The sequence below is a fragment of the Phocoena sinus genome, chromosome 9 (genome assembly GCF_008692025.1).
Source record: "Phocoena sinus isolate mPhoSin1 chromosome 9, mPhoSin1.pri, whole genome shotgun sequence".
NCBI lineage: Eukaryota > Metazoa > Chordata > Mammalia > Artiodactyla > Phocoenidae > Phocoena > Phocoena sinus.
The window spans coordinates 65357524-65372658 of record NC_045771.1 but is presented as its reverse complement, the minus strand read 5'-3'; the positions used below and the strand labels follow the sequence as shown (position 1 = coordinate 65372658).

Sequence of the window (15135 nt, the reverse complement as noted above, 5' to 3'; positions counted from 1 at the left end):
GATCCTCTGTGCGGGAATCTCTCCGCTTTGCCCTCCGCACCCCTGTTGCTGCGCTCTCCTCCGCGGCTCCGAAGCTCCCCCTGCTCCGCCACCCGCAGTCTCCTCCTGCGAAGGGGCTTCCTAGTGTGTGGAAACCTTTCCTCCTTCACAGCTCCCTCCCACTGGTGCAGGTCCCGTCCCTATTCTTTTGTCTCTGTTTTTTCTTTTGCCCTACCCAGGTACGTGGGGAGTTTCTTGCCTTTTGGGAGGTCTGAGGTCTTCTGCCAGCGTTCAGTAGGTGTTCTGTAGGAGTTGTTCCACACGTAGATGTATTTCTGATGTATTTGTTGGGGAGGAAGGTGATTCTCCGTGTCTTACTCTTCTGCCCATTTGAAGCTCCTGCTCTCCACTTTTTCATTTTTTTTTTAGTCTGATTCCTCTGTGTCTGATACAAGGTGATTAAGTAATATCTGCTTTTGTCTCAAAGCCAGACTTTTGTTCTGTCAGTCTTAGCCATCTGGGCTATCCTGAATGTACCACATAAATGAAAAGGAAACTGTCACAGTGACCATCACATCTTCTACCAGGCTGCCCTTGCAGAAGCACAGCCTATGCCTTTGACCTCCAGAGGGGCATATTCTCAGGAAAACCATAATGAACCAAAATGGATAGTTCCCCTAAGCTCTCTAGTGTCACCTTTTTGCATGGCCAGAATAAAGGAGAAAATGGTTGAGGGTGGCAGCTGAATAATTTAGTAAGCATGGGTGATTTGGTGATCCTATTTAGTCCAACTAACAATTACAAAATGAAATTAATATGCATCACAGTGTTCATGGACCTACCAAAGTCCACTGTAAGGCCATGTGTGAGTTATTCAGGCCTAAAATGAGCCCCAGTGTGTGAGCCCTCAGCTACTCCTGTGGCCTTGGCTTTGAACTCTGTTCTGCTCATGACTTTTAAAAGTATACAAGCCATCCAGAACTTCAACTAAACCCTGATCCTTAATTCTGGATCTGTCTACTAGACATTTCTGCATGTTTGGATATGTACTGGATGTGTCCATAATCTAATCAAGATAATAATGTTGAACTCAATTATCAACTTGCCAGGAACTTGCTTTTATTCCATGTTCTCCAATTTCAAAGAATTGCAGTGATGCTCACCAGATTGCCAAAGCTAGAAACTTCCAAGTTATTTAATGACTCCTTCGTCTCTTTTAACCCTTCAACTATCCATCAGGTTGTATAGTTTCTAACTCCCCTTTTTATAGTTTGTAACCCCTTTTAATTTCTACTGCCATTGCCTTTGTTCATACTTTGATAAGCCTCATAAGCAGAAAGATCTAGTTAGAATCCTAGTCCTGCTACTTTATCTAGACTTAAGTGAGACATTTAGATTCCATTTCCTTATCTTAAAAAAAAAAAAAGATGGATCTCCATCTTACAGAATAGTTTTAAGGATTACATGAGATACTCTAAGTAAAACTTAATACAGTACATGGTTCACACTAGACATTCAATGATGATTAATCTCATCTTCATAATCATACCTCACTCAGTTTGAGCAGTGTCTGGCACATAGTAAGCACTCAATATATATTTACTATAAATATTAATGTCATAATCATCATCGTCATCATCATAGTTAGCTTGCTTCTGATCTTATACCCTGTTATTCTGTCCTGCACCCTACTATTGGAATTTATATAAAATACAAATATCATGTCCTTCATGCTCCACAGCTTTGAATGGTTCTCTCACTCAGAGGAGGTGCTTTTCTGGATCTACATAACTGCCCTTGATCTGACCTAGGCTTCAGTTCCACTCTTATTTCCGCTGCTCAACAAAAACTCCTTACACTGGGGCCAAGGAAAAATCTATATTTCCCCCACCCACCAACAAACAAAGAAAAGACTTTTATTCCATATTTCCATTGATTACCGTCACTCAATATGAAAACTTCGTAGTAATGTACTACTTCGTATAGCCTTCTGTGCCTCCCCAAGCAGAATTATATGCTCCCAATTTAATTACTATAATCTTGTCTTTGTACTTCTAAAGCCTAATATGTAGAGTTACTTGATTCACATTTGCTGAAATAATGATATTGGAAAATTAAAGGAAAAACAAACTATAGATAGACAGATAAGTAGGTAGCTATGTTATATACATCACATATATTAAAAACTGTATAATCATATAACTTAATACTGTTCTCATGTTTATGCTGCTGATTTCTCATATGTAGGACCTGTATTAAAAACATGTATCAGGAAAATGTATTTGTTTTGACTTTTCCATAATTACTAAGTCCTCCTTAGAGCAAGTAGCACATTTGCAAAGTGCTAGGGTGGTACGAATCCTGGGGCTGTGAAATAGTGAAACTATTGGATTCACAATGTGCCAGTAACCTTGGCACTGGCCTCAGCTACAGCAGTTGCTCTAACAAACAGATTTATAGTCAGTTTAAACTGTGAGAAGCAGTAGGGCAAAGTGATTAAGAAAATGGGCTCTGATTTTAGAAAATCCAAGTTCAAATTTTAGTTCCCTACTTACACATTCCTATATGATCTTAAACACATTCCCTAACCTTTCAGAGACTCCTTCCCTGTAAAATGGAAATGATAATGGTACCCACATAAAAGAATTATTGGAAGCATTAAATGAGGTAATATGAATTAAGTTTTAAACTTAGGCTGTGCAGACTTTCAGCTACATAAGACACACAAGACTGCTGTCTGGCATCAGTCTACTTAGAAAGATAAAGAACTTGTCATCATTGTAGCAACAGACATTCCTCATCTGGTGGTAATTCTTCTAGAAATCAATGCAGCACAATTCAGATGGAAGAAGATAAATCTACATCTGGCAAGTCCAAGAGTTGCCTTGGCTTAAAAGTCTCAGGCCCCACAGGCGCCGATATCTCTTGATTTGATCCCGTAGTCATAGACTGCAAAGTCCACACAAAAAACAAGCCCTATTCCAAGAGCTGACACATTCAGCCAAGCCCAAAGTTGTGGCTGCCTACCAGGTAGTTTTAGTTTCTCCAGAGCAAATGGAATTTATCAAAATTGATCATTGTATCATAAATAATATTATCTGGTAACATAGCTGATATTTCAGCTTTCATCAGGTTACCAGGTAACTGTAACTGGAGGTATTTAACTGATGGTCAAATTCTCCACAAAAGATTAAAAGGGATTGTTAATTCTCTGCCTCTACATAGAATATGGACTTGGTAAGTAATACACAGAGGATAACATATGCATATATGTATATGAATACAATCTCATGAAGGATTAGAAATGTATCTAAGAGGAAATTAACATGGAGAGTTTTGTAAAAAAGGAGTTATAGAGGTCATCATTTGGTCATTATTTTGCCTGATTTTCCTGGATAAACTCACAAGTGTTAGAGTGAAAACTTGTTCATCACAGAGAAAGTTTTGTTCTAAGGTTAGTGTTGTACCTAATACATCATTAACACTCAATATATGACATTTGAGTAAAACTGGGATTCTGGTCCTCTCTGTTGTTATAAGAAGAACAGAGCTGACTTACAGGGCTCTTTTACTGCCACTCTCAGATGATTCTCCTGCCCAGACCTCTCAGCTCAGACAAATTGACTTTGACATATTGAGCTCTAATTGTCTCCTAGGAATGCAATTTTCATACACATGCCAGTAGAATTAAAAAGATTGTATGTGAGTTGTTATATTAAAATGGACCTGCCTCTCTGTATGGTTGGTTATCATAGTTAAATATAGCACCTGAATGATGAGACAGAATTATCAGTGAACTCTCCCACTGGAACAGATGCCCTATCGTGGCAGCATGCCTCCTGTGTCTTGTAAACGTGAGCTACTAGTTACTGAGAATGGGCAGGAGTTCAACTAAGAATCAACGCAAGGCCATCCAATTCCAGGAAAACCCCTCAAAGTGCATATGCCCGTAGTTGATGACATTTGTAACATCATCTTCGTATGTAGACATTACAATTTAGAATTCAACATCCCTCTAATTCAAGGAGGATTAGATAGATACGGATTTGAACATAAATACTTTACTGATGAATTAAAGATCTATTTAGAGGATATCTCTACAGTAATATAGCTTAAATAGATTTATATTTATGCTTACAATGTATTTAATTAATATACTCATATGTATACCTTACATTAAAGTATGAACTGGAAAAGTTGATGTATTTGAATAAACATACATTGTAATTGACAGCTAATGTTTCAAACAGTATTAAAAATAATATTAAGCATAAATTAAATGACTTTTTCTGTTCAATATTGTATTAGTTATCCAGGCATGTTTATTTAAATCACTAAATGGAAATTATCATATGTTAACAGTTCTTGGTTCCTCATTTTCTAAATAAAGACAAATCTGGAATGAGTAAAATGAACAATATGGTAAACTTAGTTTCAGCTAATTTTGCATAACCCGTTTATTTTCTATTTCCTATGAGCGGTTTAACAACTCTTACAAAATAGGAAGAAATGCAAATGTTAGCTTTGAGTCTAACAGCTTTTACACATCGTAAATGTTGATATCTTTTTAATGAAATTGGAATTGTACCTCCAAGTAGAAATAAAAATGTCCAAGCTGATTTCACTCTGGCGTGTAGAAGACAAAGTTCATGCCTGCCTGTGAGTCTGTGATGAGAATATTGATGCTCTTTTGCAGCTTTTGCCAACAAGAGAAGCTGCCGCTGACCTTCCAGGCCTGTGTGATCACCAAAGAGTGCCAGGTGTCAGAGTGGTCTGAGTGGAGCCCCTGCTCAAAAACATGCCATGATATGGCATCCCCTAAAGGCACCCGTGTGAGGACGCGGCTCATCAGGCAGTTTCCTATTGGCAGTGAGAAGGAGTGTCCAGAACTTGAGGAAAAAGAACCCTGTGTGTCTCAAGGAGATGGAGTTGCCCCCTGTGCCATGTGAGTAAATAAAGGACGGTGGCATCTGCTGCCCTTTCTGCCCAAACTGCATGTTCCTTTAGCGGTTTGATTTCAACTGGATAGTATGTTGAGAAATAGAGATTTTTACAAATTCGAAGTAGAAAAATATCTCTCTACAAACACTATCCTGTAAAAATTACTGGTTTTACAGGGTAAAAGTGTCTTTAACAAGCTGTATTTCCCAGTCTCCATGAAAGTTAGATTTTTAACGGCAATTCCCTGTTTGTGTATTTTCTATAATGGGGATTGGCAGGCTTTTTCCATAAAGGAGAAGGTAGTGAATATGTTAGCCTTTACAAGCCACATGTGTCTCTGTCACGCTTCAGCTCTGCCATTGGAGCTATAGGTAATATGTAAACAAATGAGTGTGGATATGTTCCAATAAAATTTACTTATAAGAACAGGGGACAGGTTGGATTTGGCTGTAGTTTGTCAACTAGTCTATAAGGTAAAATAAAGTTTCAAAATACAGGTTCCTATTGCTTATTGAGCAGGTCCCATTAAAATTCAGTACTGTATATAACAATTCCTATTGAATGGAGTAAAATGCTACATCAAAATAATGAGACTTTAAGCTCCTTCAGGACAAAGACTGCTTATGAACCTTGGGGGTGGGGCTTGTTTGTTTTTTAATTGCTTGCATGTCATAGAACCAGGCATACAGTAAGTGCCCAGTCAATGTGCATTGAATTCAGATGAAATAAGACTAATTTTGAAATATTTGGCAGTGTAACTATATTCTTTTTATCCTTAAAAAATATCATCTCCAAGACATTACTGTGAATTATCTTGGTGATAAATATATTTCAGCTTAGTCTGAATATAGAATATTTATGAAACAACTTACAGAATCTTAGTTTCTCAGTAGATATGCACAAGCTTCCTTGAAAGGTTCCCTGGAATATTTCAAATACTTAGAGAACATGCATACAGCTTGAACTGCATGACACAGTGAGGAGGAAAATAGCTACTATTATTGTTCCTCCTCCCATTTCTAACAGTAATAATAATAATAACAAAGAATAGTAATGATTCAGACAAGATCTTCAATTATGCAGCACTTTGGAATCATCCCTTCTCTGATATAACAAGTGACGGAATGCTCTAGAGAGTTTTCTTCCTAACTACTCTGCCTGTCCTGCTGACTTGTGTGTTCCCCTCTACATAACAGTTTCAAGGAAGTTGCCAGGTTCTCTAATCAGAGTGTTTTGTCTCCTACAAGTGTCTTCCATTTTTGTCTCAAGCTAGGTGTTTTATTCTTTATCCTCTCAAATATTCAAACGCCATTAGCTATTAATTAAAATCTCTATTCTGAATCTTTCTTCTAACCCTTTATGGATGATAGCACTTTTTTAGAACGTGAGATCAATTGACGTTACTAAAAATTTGTTCCTCTCACAGGACTCCTTAGGATGACCTAAATTGGGACTACATTCTATAAAAAAAAAACAACATTTTCATTTTAGCTCCCCTAATGAATGACTTGTTTGGTTTTACTTTCCTTCACTGTCTCTCCTCCTAAGGCATCAAGTATCCATGTTTTTAGAATTGACCTGAATGCTGCACTTCCTTTATAAATGTATGTCAAGAGTGTCGTTCCTTGATGCCCCAGTCCTGCACCTCTATTAAGCCATGAATCCCCACTTATAAAAACTGAAAAACGAGCATGAAGTTCAGCTTTACTGTCATGAAACTTTACCACTGACAAAGCAAAGCCTCTAGATGAGACATCCTAGAGCCCACTTAACCTTTCTGTCTAACTGAGGTGAACATTAGCACACCCATTTGTACCTATGTTGGCTGTTAATCTGATTACTAAGGAGGCATCTTGGTTAAAGTGAAACAAAGTGCTACATGAGCCATTTTCTTTGTGCTTTTAGAATATCCATTTTCCTCGAGGTGGAGAAATGCCATCACTTTCTATCTTCAGTGGCATCGGGAAATGGTTCCCTGTCTATCTCCTTAAAGCATGTGTTGGGCTGACAATCCCCTGACATTTTTTTCACATCATAATCTTTATTGGAGCTTTAGTTTAGAATCACAGATCATCTTTCCTGTGTTCCACTGATTAGAAACGTCAGCTCTTTTCATCATTCATCAGCACTCATCAGGGATGCTCAGTGCTACAGGAAAAAAAAAAACAAAAACTCTTATTCTCAACAATAAAGAGAAAACTCTGAATTATGTTACATTTTTATTACTAACACACAATTATAATTTTGATCCAGTACGAAGCTGCAATTTTCATGCATTCTGTTAGAGACAAAACAAATGTTTGGGTTCATCATCATTTAGAATGTGTTCCATTCTCAGATTCAACCTTCCTTTGCTTATAAGCATCAAGAAAGGGCAAGCCTGAGTTCAGCTTAATTGAACATAAAATTTCATGTTTTCAGCATTATGCTCTCTTTTCATAAAATATTTATAAGTAACTTCCAGTAGTTGCAATTAAAACTGGATCATCTTAAATTTAACCCCTCTTTAAATGGAGCGGGATGAGGATGTAGAGGAAGGGATTGAAAGTGAACCTGCACCTTAGAAGTAGTCTAAGATTAATTCAAGAGGCAAGTATTTTTCAGATCAATCTTTTTTTTAATAAATTTTTATTTATTTTATTTATTTTATTTTTGTCTGTGTTGGGTCTTCATTTCTGTGTGAGGGCTTTCTCTAGTTGCGGCAAGCAGGGGCCACTCTTCATCGTGGTGCACGGCCTCTCACTGTCGCGGCCCCTCTTGTTGCGGAGCACAAGCTACAGACACGCAGGCTCAGTAGTTGTGGCTCACGGGCCTAGTTGCTCCGCGGCATGTGGGATGTTCCCAGACTAGGGCTCAAACCCGTGTACCCTGCATTGGCAGGCAGACTCTCAACCACTGTGCCACCAGGAAAGCCCCAGATTAATCTTTTTGAGGAACAAAAAATAGGAGTGGAGAAAAGTTTTATTCAGTAAACAGGTTGCCACTGCCATCATTTTCTTTATCTAGGTATGGCTGGAGGACTACAGAGTGGACTGAGTGCCGTGTGGATCCTCTGCTCAGTCAGCAGGACAAGAGGCGGGGCAACCAGACGGCCCTCTGCGGAGGAGGGGTCCAGACCCGAGAGGTGTACTGCGTGCAGGCCAACGAGGACCTCCTCTCACACTTAAACTCCCACAAGGACAAAGAAGGTAAGCTGTTTTCTTCTCAAGTCCTCAACTGTGGAGACCAAGGGTGGGATCATCCTGCAGGGGTGTATATGTAGCCGTTTGGGGCAGGAAGAGTCATATTTCTGTTCACATTATGGCTGATATTGACTATGGTGAACAGTAGTCTAAATTATGGTTGTAAAAATAATTAATACAGTTCCATCTTTGGTCCGTTCTGATTCACTGACAAACCTCTCTTTAGTAGGAGTAATTAATTATAAAAATAGAATAAAGATGTATCTCGTAAGGATACATATAGAATGCAAGTATGTGTTCCAAAGTCCAAATTTTCTTTTCTTCACATAAGAAGAAGTAAAACGTGCTTGTAAAAAGAACACCTTATTTTGCTGTTTATAATGGGGTTGAAAAAATAAGTTAATTATGGTATTGAGTGAAAATTTCAATTTGAATTTAAAAGGAATAAATACAGAATAAAACTACAGGAAAAAAAAACAAAAACAAAACAGCAAAACAAACAAAAAAACTACAGGAAAAAGTCTTTAACCCAAAGGCATGACTTCTTTTTTTTTAATTTTTTAATTTAATTTTATTATTTTATACAGCAGGTTCTTATCAGTCATCAATTTTATACACATCATTGTATACATGTCAATCCCAATCGCCCAGTTCAGCACACCACTACCACCACCCCGCTGCGGCTTTCCCCGCTTGGTGTCCATACGTTTGTTCTCTACATCTGTGTCTCAACTTCTGCCCTGTCTCAGCTCTAAAATTTTACTCATTATTGGATCAAGTTTATATTCAATTAGTAGCCCGTTAGTCCACACAAATATGAGACTTTTCAAGCAATGCTGTAAGCAGACCCTCTTACATTTCACTACCTGAGGGATTGCAGGACTTCTATCACTAATACATTCAACATATATTGATCAGTTGCCAGGAGAGCTCCAAAACTTTTGTGTGGTGGTGGGGATGAAAATATCAATACAAACTTCATGTCAGGAAAATGCTCATGGTCATCTTGAGGGCACACAAACAGCCCAATGGTTATAATGCAGTATGATATGCATTATAATTGAGTTTTAGAATAACCATAGGGAGATCGTAGAAAGAGGAACCTTCACAAAGGAGGTGGAACTTGAGCTGAGTTATGACACATACACTTCATACATGTTTTATGAAATGGGCATTTCATAAAACAAAAGAAGAGGTGGCTCCTTTGCCTCCCCCAAAAAAGAAGTGGCACTGGTGACCAGTAATTCTTGGGAAATAAGGACTAAAGTTTTACATTTGCAACTTGAAAATTTTAATTGTTTTGTATCCACTGGCTTTACACAGCACGTTAGCTCATTTAGGAATCTAGCCTAGGGATACATTTTACTACTAACGTATCTTGAGGTTTTAAGGAAATACCATAAAACATGTAATGTTAGTACATTAATATTGTCTTGGCCACTTTAATGGCTACATTTTTAACACTCTTAGGTGGATTTATTATAGCAGTCCTTTCAGAGTAGTATAATTTCACTGCTAGAGGTAGATTAGATTTTAGTTTCTGACCATCAGTTATATCCTGTAGGTTATTGCTTTCAAAAAGATCCTTCAGAATTCTGAATTGCAACAGGACATTTAAAAAAATCATTTTGTCATAGAATTCCCCTTCTACTGCTGTCAAAGCACTGCAGAGCAACAAAAGTAAGTCACAGAAAAAAGGGAAAACACAAAGAATATTATTATTAAGATGTATCTGTTGGACTAAAGCAAATGCCAAAGCAGAGATTAATAGACATGGAAGTAGTCAATTCACCTAAAATTAATATTTAATCATGTAGGTATGTAACATGAATAACTTAGGAATTTGTGTCCTTTCATGTCCAATACCAAGAATATTAATAAACCTCTTATTGCAAAAATAGCTGATTCTTGCTAAAAGTTGCAGCTTTTTTTCCTCAGAACTTAGACTGAGTTCCCCCTAGAAGTACTTAACATTGCCCAATAGGAAACTTGTTTAATATACCAGCATCCCAAGGGTGACATGTAAAGACTGTAAATATGTGTGAATGGAGAATACTTAGACTGTGGGCTGTGAAGATTGTTCACAGTCTGTCTTCTTAAACAAATAAGAAAGAATGAAAGCTTACTTTATAAAAACAGGGAAACCTCTCAAAATAACTTCCTCATTCAATCCTAGTTAGAAGGTACTGATCTCAGGAAATCCTGACTGTGTAACCATGAACAACCCACTCTAAGAGCAATTCATATTGCACTTAATTTGAAGAACAAGGACTACACTTTTGTTTTTGTAGATTCATACTTCGTGTCCTATAAATGTCGTTTTCACACATAACCAAACTATTAAAAATACCTTAGGGCTTCCCTGGTGGCACAGTGGTTGAGAGTCCGCCTGCCAATGCAGGGGACATGGGTTCGTGCCCTGATCCGGGAGGATCCCACATGCCACGGAGCGGCTGGGCCCGTGAGCCATGGCCACTGAGCCTGCGCGTCCGGAGCCCGTGCTCCGCAGTGGGAGAGGCCACAACAGTGAGAGGCCCGCGTACTGCAAAAAAACAAAAAAACCCTTAATTCAAAATAAAATACTTTAGCTCAAAAATAAAATTTCTTGATGCAAAAAATACTGTAAACAAGTGATATGAAATTCACATAAACTTCCTTTATTATCTTCGTACATCATATTACACAGAAGAATGATAATGACCACCTTAGCACAAAGGCAGGGTCATATTAAATCACTTTATTCACTGGCGTATTTACTACTGTTAATTGACTCACCCCACACGAGGCCCTAAAAATTCTTTTCCTTGGAGCTAATATATTTAATTTGCGGAAAATTGAAATATTTATTATTAAAGTTCTCACAAAGTGTAAAGTATGTTATTCAAAACTTGAAATGAGTTGAATTATCAATACTTACTAAGTTGGTGATGGCATCTGTAGACAATAGGAAAAATATATCTGCTTGATATTGGAGAGTATCCACATTTTATTCTTGGAATTCTCCCAATTCTAACACAATATTCAGGTGATCAAAATTTCCATAATCACTTCTTTAGAAGAAAGGCTTGACAAGTTCTGTACTGAGGAGACTTAGTCGTAAAATCTTTGACAGTTTCTGTCATCTGGCTCTTCAGAATTCCAGTAGGCTTGAAGAATATCCAACTTACGCTGGCATGAACTCTATCCTTCTCAGGATATGACAGGACAAGGCCTTGCCCATGGGGAGGTTATCAGTGTAAGTCCTAGAAAGCTGATGAAAATGTTGCTGATCATTAGATGCATGAACGCGAATTGACTTTTTTAAGAGTTCAAAGTGAATTGAAAGTAGATTTTAGCTATAGTAATTCAAGAAATTCTTCCATTTGATACAGATTGAACATGTTCTTAAATGAGGGGCACCAAAGGTATTGGTTATAAAGCACCATAAAACTTACTGCAGTTTATATTATAGGAGATTTTAGAACATTCCTTTATAGAAAATGTAGCAAATAATCCACACCGAAATCTGGAGAAGGTCTGTGGGATCTGAGGTTATTAAGAAAGACAGCCTGGATAATGAGCCTGTATGATGACACAGAATGAGATAAACCGGCAGAAAGGTTTGGAGAATCAGTAGAAAGATGGATTGAGGGAAGGATGATTGTACTGTGAATGGGTAGACAGAAGGATGAATAAAGAGCTCATATTTTCCCATCTGCAAAGAAATAAGAATAAAATAGTCACCATCCCTAAATGCAATGCAAATTCTTTGTAATTGTAGTCTTTTATCTACAGTTTCCACAGACTAGCCCACTTCAGTCAACACTATTTTGAAAAAAAAAAAGGCTATGCTTATGGTGCTATTTCCCTGTTATTTCAGAAAGTAAATATCAGAGAGTACATCGAAGTCTAGTGCTGCATCTTTCCTATCCATCACTTTTGAAATAACAGGTGCGTGAGACTATTTTGCATAACATTTCAATCAGAAATGTGTATCAGGGTTCTCTATACATTCCCTGATATAATTCTTAAACCCTCTAGGAAAGATAGTAATTTACTTTTACTTTCTATTTGGCTAGAAATAGATAGAAGCTGTCCCATGAAATAGAAATGATTTTGTGTTTCTTGTCTTTCTAGAACATGATTATATAGATATAAATTATAGAAAAACATAAAAAGATTTTTAAATTTACTGACTGTAAAATGTCACTAGGGGACTTCCCTGGTGGTGCAGTGGTTAAGAATCTGCCTGCCAATGCAGGGGACTCAGGTTCGAGCTGTGGTCAGGGAAGATCCCACAGGCTGTGGAGCAACTAAGCCCGCGTGCTACAACTACTGAAGCCCATGCACTCCAGAGCCCGTGCTCCACAACAAAGAGAAGCCACTGCAATGAGAAGCCTGCACACTGCAACAAAGAGTAGCCCCCGCTCACCACAACTAGAGAAAGCCCGCACGCAGCAACGAAGACCCAGTGCAGCCAAAAAAATAAATTAATTAACTTTTAAAAATGTCACTAGGATAATACCATAATTACATAAGCATATATAAAGTGTGGTTATGAACACTTTTGTTGTGGTAAATTAATGAAGATATAACCACTTTTCATAATTTATCATTATATTTTTAAACACACCACTTTGTTCTCTCTTAATCTTCCTATGGTAAATGAAGAAGGAACTAAATCACATAATGGCTACATTTGGGAAACATAGCCTACACTGGTGCAGTGGGTTGTAAAAAGCACTGTGATATAATTATAGAATAACTAAAACATTCCTATGTTTTAAATCCTAAATCCCTGAAGGAATCAAACCTTCCTCGGAAATCGGTCCTCTGGATATTTTGTGGAAGAGAAGGGCTGTTTCCCTAGGAAATTTCTCTGGGATCAGTGGATTACAAAATGGAAGGTGAGATTCCAGGAGGTTTCAGCCATTGGGATAGAAGCTAATAAAAACTTACATTTTGAGAATTAGATTAAGCTGGTCATTGGTCTACGCCAGAGGTAAATTAACAATTTTTAGTAGAGGAAGAGCTTACTAATGACATGTCAGGAAATATTCAACCAAAAAGGCAATCAAAGAAAAATATAATGAGGCAGCTCTGAAGTTGTGTAAACATGATAACAATGCTTACAGTACCTTTGACTTAGTCAGTGTTTAATAAACATTTGTTGTTTGACGTGTTTACTCTCCCCTTTGTAAAATAGTACAATTTCCTTTTAAATTTGTCTGAAAATTGTCTCTTCAGCATTTCAGGTACACTTAAACATTCTCTATTTCAGCTAGGGGCTATATCCACACACACCATTCTTCACCCCTGAATAGTTAACTATTCACACCTCTGACTTGGAATAGAGGACACATGATCTAGTTGTTAGATCAGATGATGAGAGTCAAAATGTATACACTTTGTGTCAGGTTGGCCACTCATTTAAGAGAATAGTTTTACGTGTCTATTTTCCTCTTTTCTAATTATATAGATAGCTTAAAAATCTTTTGAATTTTCATCTTAAGACTACTTTCAAGAGAACCTCAGACAGATAATCAGGAAATCTGGTTTTCATTTCTGCTTGGCCTTATATCTTGATACACATTACTTAACTTTATTTACCTAAAAATGGCTATTTAATTGCACTTATGTTACATTTCCAGCAATGTGGCAGACTAGAATAGCTGAAAATCATCCTTTAAAAAATACCTAGACATTCAGGATACAATATTGTTTTAAATACTTTTAAGAGAAGAACTGAGGTCTTGATTAACTAAACAGTTTCCCAAAGCAAACCATGAAGGCTGAGATGATGCTTTCTGTGGTTGCCCTTGGGTAGGGATGGTACAGAACAAGGGTTTACATTATGGGGACTTGAGGGCATGACATAAACTTGTACTCAGAGAAAGAGAGTACAAGCAGAAATACTGCATTACTTCATCAGCCTCAAAGGGTTATAGCATCAATGATTGAGTGAGCAGAGAAATTCAACTTACTTATAGAGGGAGATAACAAGGAAGCAGATCAGCTTCAGCCTTAAATCAGGGCAAAAACAAACCTCTCCTAAAAATTCCAGCTATGGGCCTGTACTCATATGAGTTTAAGTTTCAAATGTATGGTACTTCCATTAAGTCCAAAGACCACAAAGCTGAAAATTAATATAAGAAATGATGTCAGGCAGTGGTATTAGCAAGGTGCCTGACATAGCGAAAGCAAAAACTCCAAAGATGGGAATACCTTAACCTAAGCTGCAGGATTTTCCCAGGTAAACTGCACCATTCAAATTTGTGAACTACATGCGGAAAAACAATTCATTGTAAACAGGATTTAGAATGCCTAACAAACAGTAAAATTAGACTTGCAAATATTAGACTAAATATTAGATTTGCAAATATTAGACTTGGAAATATTAGAAGAAGCAGATACAAACTATAAAATACATATGCTAAAACTTATTTATGATGTAAAGGAAAAATTAAAACATTAAATATAATGAGTCACAATTAAAAAGACCAGATTTTAAAAAAAGAAAAAGGAAAGAAACAAAAGTTCTGGAACTGAAAAATAATTTAACTGGAAATAAACAAATGGGTAGATTATACACATTGAGATAAACAATTATTAGTAAACTAAAGACAAATGTAAGCAAATTATTCAAAGTGCAACACTGAAAATAGAAGTTGAGAATGAAAGCAAGGATAACATTCATGAAGAAAACAAGAAGGTTCAGAGTGAGACAATCAAGAGAAAAGATGAGAGAATTGTCTGGAATTGATGAAAGACAAGATATACAGGATCAAGAAAATTTGTAAGCAGGATAATAATATATGTACACTTTATATACAATGTAGTGAATTCTCAACTCATCAACTCCAAAGACATATTAAAAGGAACAGAGAGAAGGAGAAAATTAATTACAAAAGAATTAACAAATTAGCAGTGAAATTCTGAACAGCTACAGAAGATCAATATAATAAAAATAATATATTGAAAGTACTGAAAGGAAAATAACTGTCAACTTAAAATTATTTATCCAACTACCTATCATTGAAAACTATGGGCAAAA

General features: G+C 37.0%; 1 protein-coding gene across 1 annotated transcript in view; it reads left to right on the top strand.

Moving 5' to 3' along the window:
* Positions 1–15135, top strand: part of THSD7A (thrombospondin type 1 domain containing 7A) — a 456679-nt gene that overhangs the window by 232285 nt on the left and 209259 nt on the right. Inside the window, exons 3-4 of the mRNA XM_032643093.1 lie at positions 4676–4924; positions 7927–8108. Of these exons, the coding sequence (XP_032498984.1) occupies positions 4676–4924; positions 7927–8108 (431 nt within the window). The remainder of the gene's footprint in view (positions 1–4675; positions 4925–7926; positions 8109–15135) is intronic.